Here is a 24,600-nt window from a genome sequence, read left to right on the forward strand (position 1 = left end):
CAAAAATTGCAGACTTTACATTAACTCACTGAAATGTGTCCGCGTCACCATGCGGGCCAGTTTTTGTCTGTGTACCTGTACCACGGGTGTACCTGTACTGTTGTGTGTTCCACTGACACTTGATCACGGCTCTGGGGTGAAGTGTGTTGTCGCTGTGGACGCGCACAACTACGCACAAACACACAGAGACAGGAAACAGTGACACACGTTTATCTTTGCTTTAAATGTTTAATTGCGTCCGATGTATTTTTATAAAGCTCTTTTCACACTGCAGCACAGAGCGCTGAACCGGTGTTCACAGAGATAAAAATAAATGGTTGGCTGTGCATTAAATTACTACAATAACTTTATTAATTATTAATGCTGTAGGTTTGCCTTTTGGTCACGGTGGAAAGGAACAAAGAAACAAAAAACCTCCAACTGCAAATCGATTGAGAATAAAACCTCTGGGCTTCCAAGTGCCGGCGGTTGGCCCCCCTCCTGTGCATTTGAGATAGAAGAACAGTGCCAAACAGGGCCAAACCGGGCCAAACCGAGTCAAACGGGGCCGAAAAGGGCCAAACAGGGCCAAACAGGGCCAAACCAGGTGAAACAGGACCAAACAGGGCCAACCGGGTCAAACAGGGCCGAAAAGGGCCAAACCGGGCCAAACCGGGCCAAACGGGGCCAAACACAAACAAAAATTTTCTGATTTGCGGTATTCTTCTGAATTATGATCCTGTAAAGAGCACAGCATTTTACACATATATCAAAACGCTGCCAACGTGTCTTAGGTATGTTGTGAGTACAAAGCGATGTATAATTCAGTGTAAAACAGTGTAAAATTGTCTCTTTGCCACAATAGTCAGAAACGTGAACATGGACCATTGGGTGCCGCTTGGGGGCACACGAGACCGATATGATGGAATGAAGAGCACAGAGCAGCCTGGTGACAAAGACATGAAAGTGCAACAACAGCAGTGGAGGTGGAGGTGGAGGTGCTCTTCTCTCCTCTTCAGTCTGAATCTGGAGACCAACAGGGAGGTTCAGCCGGACGTTCAGCACGACGTTCCTGAATTCCCGGCTCTGCATCATCTCTTTCAGGAGGACCGTCCCGTTGTCGGGGGGCGACTCGGCGGTCCGTCCCGCTGCAGGGTTCCGCATCTCATACCGTAGGAGGTGCGCTCAGTACATCACCCTGATTTACCGGATCACCTGGCACCGTGTGACTGGAAAACTGCTTCCTGCGACGACAAGGCGAGCGCGGAGATGTCCGGGAGGCCTCGGTCTCGCTCCGCCGCGGGGGGGTCCTCTCGGAAGCGGCGCACCTGCATCCTGCCGCTGAGCGAGGAGGAGTTGGGGAAGAATTTGTGAGAGGAGCAGAGCTTCCTGCAGAGGCGGCGCGTGAACGACTTGCACATGAGGAAGTAGATGATGGGGTCCAGGCACACGTTGCACGCCGACAGGAAGAGCGTCGCCAATTTGCCTTCCATGAGCACTTGCTTCGCCCGCGGGGAGAAACTGTCCTCCATCTGGCTCAGCGTGAAGGGGATCCTCAACAGGTGGTACGGCACGAAGCACACGAAGAAGACCATGAGCACGATGGTGATGTTCTGGCCCGGCCGCAACTCCCCGCCGTTGGCCGAGCTGACGAACTGGGCGTTGGAGCGGTGCACGTGCCGGTAGATGGACACGTAGCTGGTCACCAGCACCACCAGGATGCCTGTGAAGATGACGATGTTGATGTAGGTGAGAATGCTGTGCCACTTCCTCCCCGGGAGGCCTTTGAGCTTCATGCATTCGCAAACCGTGGCCCGTTCGGGCACCCCGTTCGTCAGGATGGTGTTGGGCAGCGAGAGCGCGACCGTGACCAGCCACACGCCCGCCGACAGCCTCTGCGTGAAGCCGTAGCTGTAGAGGCGCGAGCTGCCGAAGGGCCGCACGATCTTGAGGTAGCGGTCGAGGCTGAGCAGCCCCAGGAACAGGATGCTCACGTACATGCAGGTGTAGAAGAGCACGGCCGAGTAGCGGCAGTCCAGCGCCGGCAGCCACCAGGGTCCGAGCCGCGCCTCGCTCACGATGCGTATCGGGAAGGTGAGAGTCATGAGAAGGTCGGCGGAGGCGATGTTCTTCAGGTACAGCGTGAAGCTGCTGCGTCCGTCCATCACGCAGAAGATGCGCAGGGCCGTGCAGTTGAGCAGCAAACCCGGCACGAAAATGAGGAGGTAGAGCGCAGGCCACAGGATCCTGCCCTCGGCGCCATCCTGGGATGTGCAGTTTTCGGTGCTCGCGGAGAGCGTCGTCATGGCCGTCGTGTTGGAATACATGCCTGAGCAACACAGAGAAAAGCAGGTCAGCCATCAAAGACTCTTCTAGAAGCAGCGGGTCGCATCGAGAGAGGCGGGCCTGCCGCACGCGTATCGCCGGCGAACCGAAAGGCTCTAGGAAGAGGACGGTGTCGCCGCCGAGCCACACCTGTCGGCTGGTCTCAACATGGTGTTTTGCATGACGGCGATGCGGCGAGACGACGTCATGGCGACAGGCGTCACGGCGATAAGGTGTCACGGCATCGTGCGTCAACCTCCCTAATCCTGGCTAATTAAGTGACGACCTTCGTAGGACTCGTTTGACCCTTTCTCAGACGTTCATATTCGCTCTGTTTACCAGGAGCCTTCTCTGTTTCTCTCACGCGCTCCTGGAGGTCCTGGCCCTCCGAGCGGCCCTACGCCAAGGCGATTCGTCGAAATACCTGCAGCGCAGCTGGTATCTCTGACTGGGAGGTTATGGGTTCGGTTCCCACGAGGACACCGTCCTTGTGCTTTAATGGAGATAATAATAATGATAATAATGCTGCAAAATACTGCAAGTGGCAGAACTGTGTAGACCTGGACGAGACGCGAGATCTTTTTTCCGACCAAGAAGGAAATGTCTCTTTTCTCGCTGCCACAGCTCACCAAGGTTTGTATAAATACAGAGCACTGGGGGGGTGGAGAAAATACCAGAAACACCACATGAAAACATTCCGTTGTCAGGTGACTATCCTGCAGTCACAAAGACAGCGGCTGATGGATCACATATATTTCTCTGGCTTTCTCCTCCACATGGGGTGCGAACGTTTGAGAGAAGTCCTCAGAGCGTTTTGGAGATGGACCTCCACTGGTCCAGTCACCGGGTCCAACGATGACCCTGAGCTGCTGAGTAATAGTCAAGGAATGTTGGGGCATGTAAAGTGACCAGGTGCACACAGGGGTGCCAACACCGCTTCCTCCAAATTGTCCCGCTCACACACAGGCGAAGGGGTTCGGGGATGGAAACGCACGCTCCGGGTGCAGTCGGACACTTTCCCCGACCCTCCGGCACAGCGCCTTAGACATCACCGAACGGGAAGTCACAGGAAGCCTGCGACGCGCGTCCACGTCGGGGCCGGACCCGCTCCGTCCCGAGGAAGAGTCCGTGCCGGGACCCGTGCGGCGGCGCGCCGTCAAGGCCCCTCCTCGCTTGCTCCCCCTGGACTCCGGCATTTAGCCCCGCCCACCGTGACAGTCCCACATCACCACAACCCCCCACAGAGCCAGAGATACCCCGGTACCGTGACATCCCTGGTTTGCTTCTGACAGCTTTTATCTCCGGTATATGACGGTGCGTTCACCACGCTGACCGGGGTGTTTCACTCGGGCTGGAGCACTTGTACCACACATTGTACTTGCTGCGCGAGGCGAAGCGAAGGAGCCGCATCGTCCGACCGCATTCCCGATTTCGGACTCCTCAGCTGTCTTGTATGGCTCACGCGGCTTATGAGGGTGTGGCGTAGGAAAGCACGCCACGCACCGTTTCAGCATCGCTCACATTCCTCACGATTACATGGCATTAGAGCAAATTCGTTCACTGGCTCGAACCTCGACCGCACCGAGCAGCGCGGGTGTGACTGCGCTACACCTGCCGACGGCGCTGCCATGCGTCTCGGGCCCGTTGAGCTCTTCTATACGCGGAAAGTGTCCCCACGTGCACGCAACGCCCCCCCCCACCTCCCCAAAATTCATCTGGCACACCTTTCCAAAGCAACCTACACTGATTTACCCATTTATACAGCTTGGTAATGTTACTGGAGCAGCTCGGTGCAAGTACCACACTCCAGGGTACTACAGCTGGAAGTGGGAGTCGAACCTGCAACCGCAGGAGTCAAAGGCAGCAGCTGTAACCACTATGTTACCTGTTGTGCACCTCTTAGTTATGTCACAAACACTCTGCTGCCTCACAAGTGTCCAGTGTCATTATTATGACTGTAAAAAAGTGAGATGATTATGAAAGAGAGACAATCATGAAAGTCTCTCCTCGCTTCCTGCTGCCCCCCCCCCCCGTTACATTAGTGTGACCACAGACTTGTTGAAATTCATTGCTCATGAAGAAACAAACCGATGAAACTCAGTGTCACCCCCTGACCTGGAGCTCAGTGCGTCACCACTCGGTGCATCAATTACTATGATTATTACCATACTTCGAGCAGTTCAGCTGAGACCCCCCCATAGCTGACATACCTAAGTAACTGTAGCTCAGCCAATCTAAGAGTTTGAGTCAAACGTGTTTAAAAACTCTCACATCCTTTGTGTGTTAAACACACGACACAGGCACTTCTTTCACACCATTTGTATGTGATATCAACTGAAATCATAGTCTGATATAATCACAGAGCCTGCGGTTTCCGTTGGGGTTTACTACGCTCTCATCTAGTCTAGTTTAGTTTAGCCTAGTCTAGTTTACTCTACTCTAAGTGGGTTCGATACCCACTCAGTGTGTGTGCAGTTTGCACGTTCTCCTTGTGTCTGTGTGGGGTTCCTCCAGGTGCTCTGGTTTCCTCCCACACTCCAAAGACATGCTGTTCAGGTTCACTCGTAGTGTGTGAGTGAAAAAGAGAGTGTGTGTGTTCCACTGATGCATGGATGAGTGACCCAGTGTAAATAGTGTATCTAGCAGTGTAAGTCACCGCGGTGAATAAGGTGTGTGGGCTCATAACACTACATAGAGTTCACTGGAAGTCGCTTTGGACAAAAGTGTCTGATAAATAAATGTAAATGTGCTCTGGTTTAGTCTAATATGATTTGTTGTGGTTTAGTCTATTGTGACCAAACTGCTGTACACTCTTCTCTCCATGAATGTGAGAAAAAAGAGTTGTGTTTGTGTGAAGAGCCTTGTCTGCCACACCTCCCATGTGTTCCATATCGCTGTCTCACACACACACACACACACACGCGCGCTGTACGTACCTCCGCCCGATCCGGACTCTCCTGCTCGATGTGTGTATGTGGCGCAGGAGCAGACCTGCAATCGCACCGTCCTGGTTTTCTCCACGCCCCTGCGGTCCAAATAAGGCAGCGGGTGGATGCGGCGCTGAGGGACTCCGGCACTGCCCACCATGAGGTTTTTCTCAGGAAAAAGGGCTGGATGGGAAGCGAGGCGGCGTGCAGAGACTGGCCCGGCGAGAGGCCCGGGGAGAAAGAGGGGTGCGGGGGCGGCGCTCTCTGCTCTCTGCTTCCACGCGCTGTCGCACCTCGGCCTGGAAAGGGAGGGAAGTTCACCTGCATTCCTCACCCCTTTACCCCGGTAAGGTCGTCAAGATACTTACTAAGGCCTGAGCCGGCGGCTGTGTTTTCGCACCGGTCGTTCATTTAGCGTTCGGTCCGGGAACGTGAGCGGTGTTCCCGTGCGGAGAAGCCGAGGGGCTCCGAAGCAATACCCTCCCGGCGGCCCCCCTACGTGCAAGCGCTGTCCTCCTCGCGCTTCCTCACCCGATGTCCCGCCCCCGCCTTTGAATCAACAGCTGACCCGGGAGCCTCCCCATACCACTTTCCCTATCAGATCAAAGCGGCTGATCTTTTGTAGCCTTATCGCGCCGCCGCTCCGCAGCTGCTGCTGGGAGGGACGCCACAGGTGCGTAGCTGCACCGTCGCTTCGCCAGCAGGCTCCCTCGACCCCGGGGCCCTGGCCGAGAGAGCGACAGCTCCTGTCACCCTTAAGGGAGGTCGTAACCCGTGCGTGAGCCGCAGGAAACTAGCTGTGCAACTATAACTAGTCCCGGAGGCAGCGCTGCCTGGTTCTGGTGACCTGAACGAACCGACGTCCAGCGAGAAAATTGTCACATCAGGGTCTGAGAAGATCAAGTCCCTACAGGGTTTTACCTTCTGGGTGACAGGGTGACTGACTCAAGACGCCAGCTGTCCTGCCTTGTGCAAGCATCATAAAACACCTTTCCCTCAACTGTCCCCTCGCTCAGTGCCCTCTCACAACCTGGCCACAATGTTTCTTCACATGCAGTTGGGCCACTTTCAAGTATCGCATCTTTCTCAATCACACCTCTGAACCACAGCATTGCCCTCAGGGCAGCTGTGACCCTGAGTGACCCTGGAGCTCCTGTCTGAGCACCTCTGCATATCAGCATCCAGACAATGCTTCACTCATCACAGGGACCCAACAGCCCTGCAGTGTCTCACTCATCACTGCACACAGCCTCATCCTGCTCTGTGGGCCTCATCAGTCCTCATCTTTCTCACCCACCTGCCCACATTTACATGTTTACTAGAGTAATTTGGGGTAAGTGGGGGGATGGTGTGGCACAGTGGGTTTGACAGGGTCCTGCTCTCCAGTGGGTGTGGGGTTCAAGTCCCACTTGGGGTGCCTTGTGATGGACTGGCATCCTGTCCTGTGTGTGTCCCCTCTGCCTCCAGCCCTTCACTCTGTGTTGCCAGGTTAGGCTCCAGCTCCCCACAACCCTGTATGGGACAAGTGGTTTCAGATAGTATGTATGTAACTTAGGGTAAGTACCTTGCTCAAGGGTACTACAGAGATGGGGCTCAAACCCATGACCTTTGGATCCAAAGGCAGCAGCTCTAAGTGCTGTGCCACCAGCTGCGCCACCAGCTGTACCACTCCTTTCCAGCCCCTTGTGCTTCTGCTCTCACACTTCCACTTGCTGTTAGACACGCAGCTTCCCCTTCTGGGGCCGCGATCTCACAGCTCGTTCCTGAAAGACGTCCGTGTGCCACGGTCGCTCAGGCTCCGCTCCACCTGCTCCTTGAACGGTCGGGCTCTCGCCGCGCTGTTGTTCTCAGGAGGCCCGGGCCTTTTTCAGAGGAAAGCGAAGTGAAGGTGATTGTGCCAACCTACATTCTTCTGCGACTCATGAAATGATAGAACGTTGACTGATTTCTTTGGCAAGGACAGGTTTTACCACACCTTCACTTCACTCTGTGAATATGACGCAAGTGCTCATTTCCTTTTAACAGCACCACAACTCAGAGGGACTCAATGTGGGGACGCCCATCTGGGACGTATCACATGGAGATACGTAGTAGTTCCTGTGAAATATTGCAGCCTTTTCTCATTGTTGAAGGTGCATGCAGGTGTTTGCTCCCCCACCCCTGCCCCTCGAACCTGCATCAGTAACACACGGGGCGCTAGTAGCGTTGAACAGATAAAGAAAGTAGTGTGTGTCGTGTATGTATTTGTGTACAAAGCAGAGTTTTCGCATAGTTTCAATTCTTTCTTCTTCTCACAATGTCGCAACACAATGAAAAGTGAGCAAAAGCACCAAAGGACTCCATGAAGCAAAATCATTATTATTGTCAAATCCAAAATTACAAAGTCATCGCTCACTAAATAATACTGCACCAATGTACAGAAGCTGAATTAGAATATATTTTCAGTAAATCTGTGCTCAATAGTATATAATTACATCATGTATTTGCCATTGCCAACATGAGTTTACACCTCAGCTGGTGAGGACAGGAGACAACGCCAGCGATTGTACTTCTCCCACATCGTAACATTGTGTCCCCAGGTGCTCAGCTGCCCCTCTTTTCTCTTCTGTCCCATATTTACAGTCATTATTTCCCATGCTTTTCTCCAAAGTCATATATACACTCATTTACCCATTTAAACAGCAAGTGAATTTTACTGCGTCCATTCAGGGTAAGTATGGTGATCAGGGGTATTGCACCAGATGGGATTTTTTTAACCAGGCCCATTCAGTGCGAGGTATGAGCTACGACCACTACGCCACCTGCTGCCCATCTAAGCCCATGGTGATGAACAAGATCCTTGAACTGATGCAGTTTTCCTGAGACCCCCGTCGGGATCCAGGTGTCGTCTCTCCAGGTCACAGGTAAACAGGTCACCCCCGGTCTCTGGCTGTAACGAAAACAACATGGTGCGGCTGCTACTTCCAGCTCCACGGACGCTTGCACACCCCCCTCCGGAGAGCGAAACCTCTCGGCGTACCCATGAGGAGAAGGTGCGACCAGCCCTGGAGCGGCAAAGCAAAGGGAGCGTGGCTTGTCCCCGTGGCCGTGCCTCAGACACCTCAGAGGTTCTCCGGGGTTGGACTGCGCTCGCGCTGCAGCGAGAGCTCGGTCGGCCTCTTGGTCTGCATCTGCGTGGACGTCTCGGTGGCCGACTCCAGCGGGCCCAGGGGGACGGAGCGGCAGCGCAAGGCACCCAGGAGCTTCCTGCGGAACATTCCGCACAGGAAGATGTAGATGAGCGGGTCCAGACAGATGTTTGTGGCAGAGAGCCACAGCGTGGTTGCCTTGGCCACGTAGAGGCGGTGCTGCGCGGCGCAGGTGTGCGCGCCGCGCGTCTGGCTCAGTGTGTAGGGCACGCGGGTGAAGTGGAATGGAGCGAAGGACACGAAGAACACGAGCACCACGACGAACACCCGTGCCTTGGTGCGATGGGCGGCGGCACCGGAGCGGCTGCGCGAGCTCACGTATGACTCGTAGACCCGGTGGCTGATGAAGCTGTAGCACACGACCATAAGCACCAGCGTGCCCCAGAAGAGCACCTGGCAGAAGTAGTTGAAGCCCTCGTGCCAGCGGAGCCCGGCGGGGCCCTTCAGCGCGCTGCACTTGAGGCTCAGGGCCGGGGCGGCCGGGCGGTCGCTCAGCACGGCGTTGGGCAGCGCCAGAGGCACCATCAGCAGCCAGAGGGCGGCGCTCAGCAGCCGGCCGCAGCCGACGCGTTGCAGCACGCAGCGGCCGAACGGGTGCACGATCTTCAGGTAGCGGTCGAGGCTGATGAGTCCCAGCAGCACGATGCTGATGTACATGCAGGTGTAAAAGAGCACGGCCGAGTAGCGGCAGTGGAAGAGCTTGAGCTGCCAGGGGCCGAGGCCCGAGTCGGCCAGAACCTTGACGGGCAGCGTGAGGGTCATGAGCAGGTCGGCCACCAGTACGTTCTTCAGGTACACCACGAATGTGGACGAGCTGGGGATTTGGAAGAAGACCCAGCAGGCGAGGCTGTTGAGCAGCAGGGCGGCCAGGAAGAGGATGCTGTAGAGGCAGGGGAAGATGAGCGACGTCACGCTCGTGTCCCGGACGCATCTGGCCGACGAGTTGCCCAAGCTGCTGCCGTTCATGCTGCTCCTGCTGCTCCTTCTGCTCCTGTGTTTGGAGATAAAGGTAAATAAACTAACAGATGCAACATGAGGGCTGAGGGCCACTTTGCCGAGATTGGCTTGAGGAAAAAAATGCGGTATCGCAGGGTAAAATAAGAGATGCTTCCTTCCGTCACATGGATGCAGGTTTCATCCCCATCGGATGCGAGTCAAAGCGCAAACTCATCACATTTTCCTCACCCTGGTGGCAGAACCTCCTCCTTGGGGTTTATTGAAGTTGGCTCGATATTCTAAGCCTCCTACCAGTGTGAGCAGCTTTGGAGAAAAGTGTCATGAATATATACAGTTTTTTTGCAGTTGGTTGCATGTAATGTAGCATCTCATACTACTCAAGGACTACCCTCTGGGGCAAGAGTGGTGTGTTGAACCATGAATTGGTTGGTCAGTTCAGTTGGTCATTTGCATATGGAATGCTGGGTAATGTAAAGAGCTCTTCAACCATGGGTGGGACACCGTGTGTCTGTATTCAGATGAACTACGTTGGGTGACAGAGGACAGCAGAAATTCTGAGAATTTGTTCTTGGGAAGAACGATACATGCTCACCCTTACGAGATCATCTGGATGTTTATTTTAAAATTTTTTTTATGCCATTTTAGATTTAATGATGTTTTAAAGGTGTGTTACATGAATGTGTTTTTATAACTGAAACAAACAGAGTAATGGAAAGATGAGTTGATGTTTAAATGAGTGAATAATCTCTGTCATGTTTACAATGAAAAAGGTTTGAATGATGTATTGTCTGGATGTGTTTTTGTAATTTTGAATTTTGGAGTAATTTTATTCTAATGGTATGAAATAAAGTTTGGAAGGGAAAAAAGCATGTTACACATCAGTTTTACCCACAGTTAGTTTGAGGTATGAAAATGAGCAATATTAGTAACTTAAAGTTCTATATTAATACAAATCAGTGAAAGTAAATGAGGTAAATGTTTATACGTGAGGTCTAAAGAAGATACCTTTAGTAGCTGGAGTTCAGCTGGCACAACATACTTTTTTAAGTAAAGAAAGTTGAGTGAAGCTCATTAATTTGCACATTGCTAACAAAGGGCTTCCATTCATTGCACTTTTAAAATCCTCTTTTCTTGAGTTTACACAAAGAGCTCAATGAATTTTGAAAAAATAAATGCAACATATATTTTCTCTTTTTTTAGAACAGGTTAATCTTTTACTGTGTCAGTTCAAAGGAGGGCGCGGTGGGTTTGGGATTTGAGTACCGCTTGGGGTGCCTTGCGATGGACTGGCGTCCCGTCCGCGGTGCGTCCCCTCTCCCTGCAGCCTTGCGCCCTGCGTTGCCGGGTCAGGCTCCGGCTCACCACGACCCCGCTCGGAACAAGCGGTTTCAGACAATGTGTGTGTGTGTGTGTGTGTGTGTGTGTGTGTGTGTGTGTCGGTTCAGGCCCAGTACCTTGACCAAGGGAACTACAGCAAGAGATGGGATTCAAACCCATGCCCTTCAAGCAGAAAGCAGCAGCTCTAAAAGCTTCACCATGTAATGCCCTCGTAGCCGCAAAGACATATAATACAAAGATAATGTTGAAAACATTGTTTCCTGTAAAGAGCTTCTTACTGTAGTTTGCAGTTGTAGGTTAGTGTCTCGGTGACCAGTGGTGCACTAAATAATAATAATTGTTTTTGTTGTTATTTTGCCATGTAAATAATTTGGGAAAATGCTACATGGAATGATAATTTCATTAAGATAATATCTCACAGTTAAATGTCAGTATCAGTCTGAGAAAATCTTCCTCGTCGGTGCAGAAGAGCAGTATTTAGAGCGGACTCACCAGTGGCGCTGCGAAGAGCCTGGGCGTCCAGTACAGCTCTCTGGGACCCGGGTGGTTGTGTCTTTTTGCCTTTTTTCCGAGGGTTAGGACTTCCTGCCGCAACAGCGCTTCTTCTCAGCTGCTTTCGTATCGACTTCCTCCTCATCGCTTTATTGGGCACTTCTGCTTTTCATGTCTCTGTGGTCAAAAACACTGAGAAAGAAGGTAATGAGTGGCGGAGGTGGAGCTGATGAATTTACAAAAATGCACCAGCAGGGACATTTCCATCCTTCTGCAATGAGAGTGTGTTGAACCAGGGTTATGAAACGGGGCACCGCAGCTCAGAATAGCTGACACGCATCACAGGGTCTGTCCATGTTTATATTTGCATGGCCTTTATTCATGCGATTGATGTCTCTCCAGAGCGACTTTCAATGTTCGGCTTTTTACCCTGATTTATCCACTTATACAGCAGGGTCATTTTCACCCTGATCAAAGGTACCACAACGGGAGGTGGGATTCGAACCGCGAACCTCCGATGATTCCGGTTGAGATCAGACTTCAGTAAGGTGTTTGGCGGGAAACACGAATTTCACAACCAGGGGACTGATTTTGGGTATTAATGTCACACGCGGCATTTGAAAATGGCTGGCCGTGTCGGTCTATTTGTGTCTTTGTGTGCGTGTGAGGAAACCGCAATTGCCTGGGCGCCGCTGATAAGCACACGCGCTTGGTCCGGCCGACGAATTTTCGCACAGCATCCTGACAGCTATTTGTCTTTCTTGCGTGTGTCCGAGAGAAGAGGAAAACACACAGATAACATGTCAGTTGTGGGGGAGGAGGAGCAGGAGGACCGATGTGTGTCTCCAGGGACACAGTGAGAAAGTGGACCTGGACCCTCGGAGGAAACGTTGTAGAACGGGCAGAATCGCGCGCGCGCACACATGGAGCGAGGTCCCCTTGAACAGCCCTTTCACAAAGAACTGCACCAGACAATCAGCTGATGAAACCAAGAATTTTTTAATTTACTACAATTATAAGCCTTTAAAGTTCATGCATAGAAATCAGTGTCAGACATTTTTTTTTAACAGAGATTAGAAAACAGCACATAGTACGGACATGGCAAACTCCACCATGGTAAAACGTGAGAGAGACGTCCGACGCTGCACCCGCACAGTATAATGTTCACGCGTGTCCCGCGGCATTTTATGGTATTGGACGGTACGCGGTGCATGTGCCCAGGTGTGAACGCCACTTTGGTCTCCCACAATCCCCCTGTCGCAAGTTTCCCAGCCGCTTTCTCAGGGGTTTGCCGCCGTCTGCATGTTCTCTGTGCTTTGCGCACACCGCACACCCACACAGGATGTCCTTCCCCAGCACAGAGCACAGAGCACAGCGTCCCTGCTCATGTCGCTCTGCGGTGGTCTGCGCTGAATCATGCACAAAATGTACAGGAAGAAGGGGGTGGGGAGAGCAGCCTGTGATCATTTAGGGACAGTTTGTATCGCTGCCCAATTAGTACTCGTGAGTCCAGGGTTCGAGAGCGCCTCCGAGTCGGCGAAAGCGCCACCCCAGCTGCTGCACGAGCCTCACGTGCTCATTGCTCCCGGGTGGTGTGGCTCTTCAGAACATGCCTGTTCAGCCGGAAGGTTGCGGGTTCAAATCCCGTTCGCTGCTGCTGTGGGCCGGGGGGTCTCTGCGAGGCGGTCACCCTGAATGACGCCCGTCTATTCTCAGTAAATGCTTGTCCTGGTCAGGGTCCCGGTGGTCCGGAGCCTATCCCAGAATTGCAGGAGGAAGGGCTGAGGGGGGTTCACCCTGAATTAATAGGGTAAAACATGATCTGTATAATTGTAAGAAAATATTCTGCTGCGGTCACGTTCCAAAGGAACCTGGATGGAGCTTTTTTAGAAGAACACGGATGGATCCACTAACGTGTGACCTGCAGAGTGTGTCTTCTGACTGACCCACACGCCCCCCACCCCACATGCTGCTGTCGTACCTGCGATGAGCTGAGCTCCATAAATGGGTAGATCAGTGTAAATAGCAGAGCCGACAAACCTTACATGGTGAGTCACTTTGCGTAAGTCACAGTATCAATGAAAGGAGTAAATTTTACTGCGGTGAATAAGGAGTTACCCTTATTCCACTAGTTGCACTTAGATTTCTGGAGAAAGTGCACTTTTCGGGGTGTGAGTTTCAGAATTTTTTTTGCTCTCTTGCCCCGTCTTGAGCGACAAGCAAGCGCACGCAGGCAGGGAAAGTGATGGTGGAAGAGCGCTCGCAACCCCTATCACTGCGCCACTGTGCCTGTTTAAGATGGAGCTTAATATCGTTAGTGACTCGGAACATTAAAAACAGTTCGAAAACTAAGTGGATTTTTGCACAGGTACTTTTACCCCGAGGTATGTTTTTGAGCACTCTACCCTCCTCTGCCCCTCCCCTGCGGATGTCCTCGCCGCACCTACTCGCATGTGCAGCGAAGGAGTAGGGCTTGACAGAAAGAGCATCGCTGTCACTTGCCCGGCAAACCAACCCCAAAAAACAAGGTGAAAAAACAGAGTGAAGTAGCAAAAGGGATTCAACGTGTGGACGACCTTCAAAGCGTTCAGATGAGGGAATCACTGAGCTGCACGCTCAGGTACATTTAGCTCAGCTGCTATCTTGGTTATTTAACACCAGCGGTAGCCCTGGCCGTTCACGGACTGCGTCGCCTCGTCGTTCGACAAGCTCGTGCAGTCTTCACGTGATGCAAAATGTGTGTGCAGGGCGTTTGGGCTCTTTACGCCAGGGAAACGAAGCCCCGATGAGTCGTGAACACACTCCTACGGCCGTGTGTGTGTGTAAACCCCCAGGGCTCCTGCATTCCTCCACACTTGTGGCAGTCAAGGCCGTGGAAAGGAGCCCTGAATGGTGCTACGCTCAGCAACAGGGGGCGCTCTGGGGAACAGGGGGTGGTCGGCTGTCCCTCCCGCCGCGATGGCGCACGGACGTTGTGCTGCACACATGTTCCGTCACCAGCATTTCCGAGGCCGCGGTTACAGACGGTCGTGATCTGCCCGTGTGCTCAGTTTGTCCATTCCGGTGGAAAACCCAAAAGGCTCCTTTGTCCCAGGTCGCAGCTCCGTCCTCTTCAGAGGTCCGAGAGGCCCGTGTGTGGACCGGCACCGTCCTCCCGTGTCCAGAAGGACTCCAGCGGCAGGCGGAGGGTGCCGTAGAGCTTCATCCTGAAGGACTTGCAGAGGAAGAAGTAGATGAGAGGATCGAGCAGGGAGTTGAGCGAGGACAGCCAGAGCGTACTCTCCTTCAGCTGGAACAGGAAGAGGCGGAGTCTGCAGTCGAACATGTTGCGCGTCTGGCTCATGGTGTACGGAACGCGGGCAAAGTGTAAAGGCACGAAGCAGACGAAGAACACGCCCATGACCAGGAAGACGTTGGCCCTCACCTTCTTCTCCTTGGGCTGCGTCCTGGCGCGACCGGCCCGGGTGCGAGCGTAGGAGCTGTACAGCTCCCGCGAGATGAGGCCGTAGCAGACCACCACCAGGGCCAGGTTGCCCCAGAAGATCACCTGGCACATGTGGTTGACCACCTCGTGCCAGCGGAGGCCCGACTCGCTCTTGAGGTCGCTGCACTTGAAGTGGGTCGAGGCGGGTGGACGGGAGCTCAGGATGACGTTGGGCAGCGAGAGGGCGAGCAGGAAGCTCCAGATGAAGCCAGAGAGCACCTTGTGGCGCCCCATGCTGGCGGCGCCGCTTTTGGCAAACGGCCGCAGAGTCTTGCGGCAACGGTCGACGCTGATGAGGCCAAAGAAGAGGATGCTGATGTACATGGTGAGGTAGAAGAGCACCGAAGACCCGCGGCATACGAAGATCCGCAGAGACGTGGAGGCCACGTTGGAGTCGGACAAGATCTTGAACGGAAAGGTGAAGGTCATGAGCAGGTCTGCCACCACGACGTTCTTCAGGTAGAGGATGAAGTGAGACCTGGTGGGGATTTTGAGGAAGATGCGAGCGGCCAAGCCGTTGAGCAGCAGGCAGAGGATGAAGAGGAAGGAATAGAGTACAGGGAACACCACCGTCTTCAGCACGTTGTCACGGGAACAGCGAACCGAGCGGCTGCCGTTGGTCACGTTGAGGCCGGTTGGAGACAAAGCAAACTGGGTCCCGTTGTCCATAGTTTGAACGGTCTGTGCAGGGGAAACGAACCAGTTCGGTCAACAAGTTACATTTATTTATTTAGCAGACACTTTTGTCCAAAGCAACTTCCAATGAGCTCCATGTGCTGTTACAAACCCACACCTTATTCACTGCGGTAACTTACACTGCTAGATACACTACTTACACAGGGTCACTCATCCGTACATCAGTGGAACACACACACACACACTATGGGGGAACCTGAACTGCATGGCTTTGGACTATGGGAAGAAACCAGAGCACCCAGAAGAAACCCATGCAGACGCAGGGAGAACATGCAAACTCCACACAGACTGAGAGGGGATTGAACCCACGGCCTCTCGCACCACCCAGGAGCTGTGAGACAGCAGTGCTACTCGCTGTGCCACCATACCACCAGCATGTACACTTAATGTAAAAGAACAGTGGTGTCTGGGTCCTAAATTAAAGCTGAGCAAATGCAAGAATACGAGCACAAAGCGAGCTCTAAGGATGTGTTTCGTGTGTTGATCTGAACCCAGCAGACCATCTGTGGGGATGGTGTGCTGAAGCTGCGCTGATGACCCTCCATAGCGGAGGACCACAGCCTGGACGCACAACCAGCCTCCCACGTTCTTGGTGGCACCACCACAAGGCCTGTGGTCGACAGCCATTAGAAGCGCGGCAGTGTGTGAACGTGGAAGAGTAACAGTGCGCTGCAGCAAAAGTGCCACCCAAGAGAAGATGCTGAAAATGCTGCAGATCCCAACCTGTGGTCCTGCTGTCCTCTCAGCTCCTTCTTGCTGCCTTCAGCACAGTGATGGTGGGCGCCGAGATCCAGACGGGTTCCCGAGGAAGGTTCCGGAGATCCGAGGGAAAAGAATGGAAGAGCAGCGTGGCTGAGCTGCAGCTGCCTGCGAAGTGTCTGGAGAAATTGTTGATCTTACGGATGTCTCAAAGTATTGGCTAATATAAAGCCCGGAGGAAGATGGTCTCTTCTGCTTTCGGTTTCCTGGTTGGTTTTCACCAACATCTACCCATGAATGATGAATCATGGCAATGCAGCGAGATCAAGGCTGTAGCTCTGCGAGATTTGAACTTTCACTGGACCAGGAGGTGATGAGTTGTGCAACAGGCGAGATAGAAAAAGGGGCCGGAAGCTCCTCTATATAAAAATATCTCCCGAGCCAGACAGCGTGGAAAGATCTGTGTGTTTGGTGTGATGGAGCGGTGAATGTTGGTGTGTTAGTGTGTTTAGCACTGGTACGTTGGCGTGTTAAGTATTGGTGTGTCACATCCCACGGGGTCACTGCCCCTCCTGGTCAGAGGCGGCGCCACTCAGTGCCGCTAGCTAACGCTTACCTATCACCTCACAGTCTCGTAGGACATGGAGGTATAAAAGGAGCCAGCGGAGCAGAACTAGTCGCGGATTCTTAATCAGCAGTTCTCTTGTGCTTCGTTGGCGATTGGTAGTCTCTTGTTCCCTCAGTTTGTTTCCTAGGTGTGCATGTTCCAGTCCCGAGTGCCCGTCCCGTCAGTTCCTGCCTCTTGTTCTTCAGTCCTGGTCCATCGTTCCTGTCCGGTATTTCGTCACGTCTCAGGGTTGCGGTCAGACTCACAGATTAGCGTTTCACTGTTCACCGTAGTTCCAACACCGTGTGTGTTTCCTGGTCTCGTGTTTCTTGTTTCACTTCCACCGAGTGTCTTACAATACTCACCGTACACGTCTAACCTCACACTGCACGTGAAGTCATTATATATTTCGTCTGTGTTTGGACGTAATAGCAACGCGCGTCCGTGTCGGACTCCCGTCCGGACGCTACAGAAGAATCCGCCAGTTAGTATGACTTCAGCGGAATGGCGTGAGCTGGCGGATCTGACAGAGGCGAACCAAGAACAACTCCTGGTTTGCACAAACGCCGCTAGCCGCCTCACAGATCAGTTGGAGCGGTTGACACGACTCCTCAGTCACGGTGGGCGGGGCGCCGATCCGACCAGTTCGCAAACGCATGATGATTGGCGGACATGTCTTTTTGATCGTCTTTATGCTTCCTCGGGTCCTCGCGCGGAGCCCACGAGCCCTGTGCAGACCAATGGGATCAGCGCTACTGAGCAGCTGTCCGTTCCCTTCCAGGAGGCTTTGCAAGGTAGCAGAGGTGAGAACCAGAATTACACAGAATACTCAATCTCCAGTCCAGCCTCTCTGTTCCCAGGGCCCTACTCTCCTGAGTCACCCCCTAGCCCAGACAGAAAGACAGAGAGACAGTTCTTCCCCAGCACCAAGAGTTTTCAGGTGCGTTCCTGGTCTCCAGTGGAGAAGACATCCAGCCCCCGATTGTCAAGACCACTCTCTCAGGAGTTCTCGCCGGATTACCGGAGCAACTCCGGTTCCAGCCGGACCCCGACGCCGCCAGGGCAGCAGGTGCCCTACAGCCCTGTGGACAGTGAGCCGGCTCAAGCACGCAACCTTGTCAGCTGTGCAGGGCTCGAAGAACAGTGCGTCAGACAGGGAATAATACGACTCAGTAACGGGCGTGTGACAGAGGAGGAAAGGAGGCGCCGTTTTCTGCAACGCTTGTGCTTTTACTGTGGAGCTGCGGATCACGTTCAGGTTTCCTGCCCAGTGCGGCCACCCCGTGGATCCCAACGGACCGACTTACTGGTGAGTGATGTATCTCTCCATACCTCCCTGTTGACATTACCAGTTACAGTCTCCTGGGGTTTCCAGCAGCAGCAGACGAAAGCTATGGTAGACAGTGGCGCTGCAGGGAATTTCATGGATCATGATATGGCCGCGTCCTGGGGCTTGCCCTGTGCCCGATGCCCGAAACCCCTGGCTGTTAAAGCTATTGATGGCGCTCCAATCGGGTCGGGGCGTGTAGAGCAGCGCACAGAGCCCGTTACTATGCAGGTAGGGCCACTCCATAAGGAACAGATATGGTTCTATCTGATTAAGTCTCCTGATAACCCCATTATTTTGGGATACCCATGGTTATGCACCCATGACCCTATTATCTCTTGGAGTGAGGGGAAACTGCTGTCTTGGGGACAGCAGTGTCCCAAACACCTGGAGACGTCTTGTAACTCCACATCCATAGAGAGCCCTAATGCAGATCTGCCCCTGCAGCTTCCAAGGGAGTATGCAGATCTAGTGGCGGTGTTTAGCAAACACAAGGCTGCAGAACTGCCTCCTCATAGACCTTGGGATTGTGCTATAGATCTTTTTTCGGGCACTACACCCCCTAGGGGGCGGGTATACCCTCTTTCTCAACCTGAACATCAGGCAATGGAGGCTTATATAACGGAGGCACTAGAAGCCGGATTCATCCGGCCGTCTACCTCTCCAGCTTCCGCTGGCTTTTTCTTTGTTGAGAAAAAGGACGGGGGTTTGCGCCCCTGTATTGATTATCGGGGGCTAAATGCCATTACTGTGAAGTACCCGCACCCCTTGCCTCTTATCACGTCGGCCCTCGAACAGGTTTCCGGTGCTACCATCTTTACGAAACTGGACCTTAGGAGCGCATATAACCTGATTCGCGTTAGGGAAGGGGATGAGTGGAAGACCGCTTTTAGCACCGCCCTCGGCCATTATGAGTACCTGGTCATGCCTTTTGGCCTGGCGAATGCACCTTCCGTATTCCAGGCTTTTGTTAATGAAGTACTCAGAGAGCTAATTAATCGCTCAGTATTAGTGTATCTGGATGATATCCTGATCTTTTCTCGGTCCCGTGAGGAGCATATTGGACATGTCAGGGAGGTGTTGCAAAAGCTGGCAGCACATAAGCTGTACGTGAAAGGGGAGAAGTGCCAGTTCCATGTGCACTCTGTGGATTTCCTGGGGTACATCCTAACACCCAACGGGGTCACGATGGATCCACAGAAGGTCTCGGCAGTTCTGTCATGGCCCCAGCCAAAGACAGTAAAGGACCTGCAACGGTTCCTAGGTTTTGCGAATTTCTATAGGCGCTTCATAAGGAACTTCAGTTCCGTTGCAGCCCCGTTGACTGCTCTGTTAAAAGGAGCCCCTAGGCGCCTGACCTGGACTCCTGAGGCGAGTCAGGCCTTTGAAGACCTAAAGAAGCGTTTTACTTCTGCCCCAATCCTGAAGCACCCTGATCCCAAACTGCCCTTTATTGTGGAAGTTGATGCTTCTGAGGCCGGGGTAGGGGCAGTGCTCTCACAGCGCCAGGGAAGTCCCCTGAAGCTCTATCCATGTGCGTATTTCTCACACAAGATGTCGCCTACTGAACAGAATTATGATGTAGGAAACAGGGAGCTCTTAGCCATAAAGATGGCCTTAGAAGAGTGGAGACATTGGTTAGAGGGGGCTACGCACCCATTCTTAGTGTTAACTGATCACCGGAACCTGGAGTATCTGCAGAAGGCAAAGAGGCTCAATTCCAGACAGGCGCGGTGGGCCATGTTCTTCACCAGGTTCCGTTTCACGGTGACCTATCGTCCTGGCTCCAAGAACGGCAAGGCCGATGCCCTGTCCCGTTTGTTCGAGGTATCGCCTCAGCTCTCCCCACCAGACACCATCTTGTCCCCGACGCAGTTTGTGGCTCCTATCCGTTGGGCTTTATTGGACGATATCCAAGCAGCCCAACGTCAAGAACCCGGTCCCAACGAGCAGCCCCAAGACAAAGAATACGTCCCGTCCACTGTTCGGTCCGAGCTCCTACACTGGGCCCATGATGGTCCAAGTACAGGACACCCAGGGGTCAACCGAACCTTGAAGCTTCTCGCTGAACGCTTCTGGTGGCCATCCATGAGACAGGACGTACGAGACTTCGTCCTTGCCTGCACCACATGTGCCCAGGCCAAGGTCCCACGGCAGCTGCCAGCAGGGCTTTTAGAGCCACTCCCGATTCCCAACCGTCCATGGTCCCATATAGCGGTGGACTTCCTTACTGATCTTCCGTGTTCTGATGGAAACACCACCATATTGGTCGTCATAGATCGCTTTTCCAAGGCCTGTCGACTGATTCCTCTGAAAGGTCTACCTACAGCCCTGGAGACCGCGGAACTGCTGTTCCAACATGTCTTCCGGCTGTATGGCCTGCCAGAGGATGTCGTCTCGGACAGGGGACCCCAGTTCACCTCAAGGGTCTGGAAGGCCTTCTTTGCCCGCTTAGGAGTCTCAGTCAGCCTCTCCTCTGGTTATCATCCACAGTCTAATGGGCAAGTGGAACGCCTCAACCAGGAGGTTGGACGTTACCTGCGGAGTTACTGTGCTCAGAATCAAGCGGATTGGAGCAGATACCTCCCCTGGGCAGAGTACGCCCAGAACTCCCTGGTCCATTCGTCCACAAACTTAACTCCTTTCCAGTGTGTGCTCGGTTACCAGCCTCCGCTGTTCCCGTGGACGATGGAGACCAGTGGGTTGCCAGCTGTGGACGACTGGTACAAGAGGAGTGAGTCGGTGTGGGAATCCGCACATGTCCGTCTCCAGGAGGTGGTATCCAACCAAAAGGAGAAGGCCGACAAAAGGCGTAGGACTGTATTGTACCAGCCAGGGCAGAGAGTATGGTTGTCCACCCAGGATCTCAAACTGCATTTGCCCTCGAGGAAGCTTGCCCCCCGTTTCATCGGCCCCTTCAAGATCCTGAAGAGGATCAACCCGGTTTCTTACCGTCTTCAGTTGCCCTCGCATTATCGTATCTGTCCCACGTTTCATGTTTCGCGCCTCAAGCCCCATTGTGTTTCCGCCCTGCAGAGCCCAGCAGTCTCTCCACCTCCACCGTTGGATGTGGATGGTTCTCCTGCCTACTCCGTCAGGGCCCTCCTGGACTCCAAACGGAGACGGGGTACGCTGTACTATCTGGTCGACTGGGAGGGCTATGGGCCGGAGGAGCAGTCTTGGGTACCAGCACGGGACATCTTGGACCCAGCTCTTATTGAGGACTTCCATGAGTGTCATCCAGATCGGCCTGCTCCGCGACGGCGGGGGCGACCGCCTACCCGCCGGCGTTCTGCGGCTGGAGCCGCCCCTGGAGGGGGGGGTACTGTCACATCCCACGGGGTCACTGCCCCTCCTGGTCAGAGGCGGCGCCACTCAGTGCCGCTAGCTAACGCTTACCTATCACCTCACAGTCTCGTAGGACATGGAGGTATAAAAGGAGCCAGCGGAGCAGAACTAGTCGCGGATTCTTAATCAGCAGTTCTCTTGTGCTTCGTTGGCGATTGGTAGTCTCTTGTTCCCTCAGTTTGTTTCCTAGGTGTGCATGTTCCAGTCCCGAGTGCCCGTCCCGTCAGTTCCTGCCTCTTGTTCTTCAGTCCTGGTCCATCGTTCCTGTCCGGTATTTCGTCACGTCTCAGGGTTGCGGTCAGACTCACAGATTAGCGTTTCACTGTTCACCGTAGTTCCAACACCGTGTGTGTTTCCTGGTCTCGTGTTTCTTGTTTCACTTCCACCGAGTGTCTTACAATACTCACCGTACACGTCTAACCTCACACTGCACGTGAAGTCATTATATATTTCGTCTGTGTTTGGACGTAATAGCAACGCGCGTCCGTGTCGGACTCCCGTCCGGACGCTACATGGTGTGGGACCCAGCATAGATGGAGCTGCTGCTCAGGTTGCTGATGCCATAGATGAAGCTGAAGAATGTGAGGAATGATGGCAGCTAAAAGGGGGACCAGGGCTACAGTGCGCACGCGCACACACACACACACACAGAAAAAAAGACAGAGCCTCACTCTTGACCATGGGTTTGACATCCAGAATTCATTACTTACAGGTTGAACTGGAAGTCTACAGTTCCAAAGCAGATGCTTCAACAGCTGGAGGAGCCTTAAGTCACTTGGTCCTCCGGTGACAGACACGCACATGCGCACACGCACACGCACACGCACACGCACACACACACACACACACACACAACAATGCTCTTCCATCTTCCTGAGCGGAGATGCGAGGGATGCCTGATAATGTGCTTCTAATGACTAATGAAGTTTCTGCTGCTGTTCAACGCCTCATCACTGGCCTTGGGTTCCGAGGACAGGATCTATGGCGGTTAGCGGCAGGTCAGGGGCACAGAGGGAGGAAGGGGCACCGAGGATCGCTCTGCACGGGCCGCGCGTCTCCACATTACGGATCATTTAACAGCAGTTACTGCAGTCCCTGTGTCTCTATTAAACCGAGGAGGGCTGCCTTTACATGTACCACGTACATGTTCATTTATGAGACGCTTTTCTCCAAAGCGACAAACATCTCACAGAAAATACAGTGTGTTCATGACATGAGCAGGAAGAGGCACTTAGACACCAGTAGCCGCATTTTCCCTTTAAAGGCTGAACTGGCAGTGGAAGCACCAGCAGAATTTCGTTTGTTTCCTCCTGACCTCAGTGTTCGTGAGCATCTCATTTTCGACCGGCACCACCGGTCGTACCGCATTGTACAACATTCGTGGTAAGTGCAAACTCTGCACTCAGATTCACCCCTAACTCACTTGCTCAAGTCAGGAGATGGACACACAGCTGCTGTGCACGGTGTTATCAGCTGGAGGAATCAACAGCCATGTGGAGTCTATCTATCTATCTATCTATCTATCTATCCATCCAGTCTTTTCCATCCATCCATCCATCCATCCAGTCTTTTCCTTCCATCCATCCATCCATCCATCCATCCATCCAGTCTTTTCCTTCCATCCATCCATCCATCCATCCATTGATCCAGTCTTTTCCTTCTATCCATCCGTCCATCCGTCCATCAATCCATCCATCCATCCATCCAGCCATCCATCCAGTCTTTCCCCATCCATCCAATCTTTTCCATCCTTTTCCATCCATCCATCCATTGATCCAGTCTTTTCCTTCTATCCATCTGTCCGTCCATCTATCCATCCATCCATCCATCCATCCATCCAGTCTTTTCCTTTCATCCATTCCAGTCTGTCCGTCCATGTAGCCGTCCATCCATCCATCCAGTCTTTTCCCATCCATCCGTACATCCATCCAGTCTTTTCCTTTCAGCCATTCTACAGTCTGTCCGTCCATGTAGCCGTCCATCCATCCATCCTTACGTTTACATTTATTAATTTAACAGAGACTTTTCTTCAAAGTGACGTACACCTCAGTGAAAATACAATTTGTACATTACATTAGGAGAAAGAGATAAAGTTGCAGACGTGTGAGTCTTAAGTAAACCTAGTTTCTTTCTTTCTTCTTTATGCACCGATGTTCATCGCGCAAGTAGGGGCACAAAACCAAGATAGACAAATCCTGGTCACCTTCCTACAAATATTTTTTTTTTAAATTTTTTTTTAAAGGTACACAAACATTTACATACAATGCTGGACTAGCAGCTGTGTAAAGGCTTATCTGGGGATGACCATAAAGTTACGGTGCATGAACATTTACACCATACGTGAGCTGGAGAGATGTTGGGAGAAGTGAGTCTGGAAAAGGTGAGTTTTCAGACCCTTCTTGAATGTAGACAGAGTTTCAGAAGTTCTAAGTAAGAGGGGGAGGTCATTCCACCACAACGGAGTCACCAAGCGAGCAGAAGTAGATGAGCAAAGGGGTCTGGTTGGGGTGTAGCAGTTGATCAAGTCTTGTAAATAGCTGGGAGCAGTTCTATTGATGCATTTGAAGACAATAACCAGGGTCTTGAATTTGATCTGGGCAGCTATAGGAAGCCAGTGCAGAGAAACGAGTAGAGGAGATACGTGGGAATGCTTTGGCAAATCAAACACAACTCATGCAGCAGCATTCTGTATCAGCTGCAGAGGTTTGATGGCAGTAGCGGGAAGGCCACACAGGAGAGAGTTGCAGTATCCAGATGGGATGTCACCATTGCCTGGACAAGTAGTTAGGCAGAGTCAGATGTGAGGTAGGGTCGTATCCTACAAAGATTATGCATGATGTATCTGCAGGACCGGGTTGTGGATTTGATTTGCTGAGAGAAAGATAGACTTGAGTCAATCGTCACTCCCAGACTCTTAGCCAAGGAGGTTGGCAAAATGAGTGGGTTGTCCAGTTTGATCAATAGATCGTAACAGGAGGACAGGCCAGCTGGAAAGTAAAGAATCTCCGTTTTGGAGAGGTTAAGTTTGAGGTGGCAATCAGACATTCATGCAGAGATGTCCGACAGGCAGGCAGCAATGCGTGCGGAGATGTCTGACGCACCAGGTGGAAAGGATAGGAAGAGCTGGGTATCAACAGCGTAGCAGGGGTACTTTTCTTTCTTTCCATCCATCCATCTATCTATCCATCCACTCTCTGCAGTTTCAGTGCCACTAAGTCCTGCTGTTTTGACAT

The 24,600-nt window shown here is 52.7% G+C and overlaps 3 protein-coding genes across 4 annotated transcripts; all 3 read right to left on the reverse strand.

Annotated features, from left to right (window-relative positions):
* Positions 1 to 932: 932 nt before the first annotated feature.
* On the reverse strand, positions 933 to 5,305 carry LOC108932242 (G-protein coupled receptor 87-like). Its single transcript, XM_029255817.1, has 2 exons — positions 5,241 to 5,305; positions 933 to 2,308 (listed from the first exon to the last, which is right to left on the reverse strand). Exon 2 carries the CDS (start codon positions 2,304 to 2,306, stop codon positions 1,191 to 1,193), a length of 1,116 nt encoding a protein of 371 aa, XP_029111650.1. The 5' UTR covers positions 2,307 to 2,308; positions 5,241 to 5,305; the 3' UTR covers positions 933 to 1,190.
* A 2,263-nt stretch (positions 5,306 to 7,568) lies between these two features.
* On the reverse strand, positions 7,569 to 11,393 carry p2ry13 (purinergic receptor P2Y13). The gene is made up of 2 exons (XM_029255744.1): positions 11,207 to 11,393; positions 7,569 to 9,410 (listed from the first exon to the last, which is right to left on the reverse strand). Exon 2 carries the CDS (start codon positions 9,383 to 9,385, stop codon positions 8,333 to 8,335), a length of 1,053 nt encoding a protein of 350 aa, XP_029111577.1. The 5' UTR covers positions 9,386 to 9,410; positions 11,207 to 11,393; the 3' UTR covers positions 7,569 to 8,332.
* Positions 11,394 to 14,019: 2,626 nt separating this feature from the next.
* On the reverse strand, positions 14,020 to 24,600 carry LOC108932311 (P2Y purinoceptor 12-like). Of its 2 annotated transcripts, none has more exons than XM_029255793.1 (2): positions 24,563 to 24,600; positions 14,020 to 15,318 (listed from the first exon to the last, which is right to left on the reverse strand). In XM_029255793.1, exons 1-2 carry the CDS (start codon positions 24,598 to 24,600, stop codon positions 14,319 to 14,321), a joined length of 1,038 nt encoding a protein of 345 aa, XP_029111626.1. In that variant the 3' UTR covers positions 14,020 to 14,318. The 2 variants fall into 2 exon arrangements, with proteins under 2 accessions (XP_029111626.1, XP_018604094.2); XM_018748578.2 differs by lacking the exon at positions 24,563 to 24,600 and adding an exon at positions 16,110 to 16,257 and having other exon boundaries at positions 14,020 to 15,371.

Source organism: Scleropages formosus, chromosome 10 (assembly GCF_900964775.1).
Source record: "Scleropages formosus chromosome 10, fSclFor1.1, whole genome shotgun sequence".
Lineage (NCBI taxonomy): Eukaryota > Metazoa > Chordata > Actinopteri > Osteoglossiformes > Osteoglossidae > Scleropages > Scleropages formosus.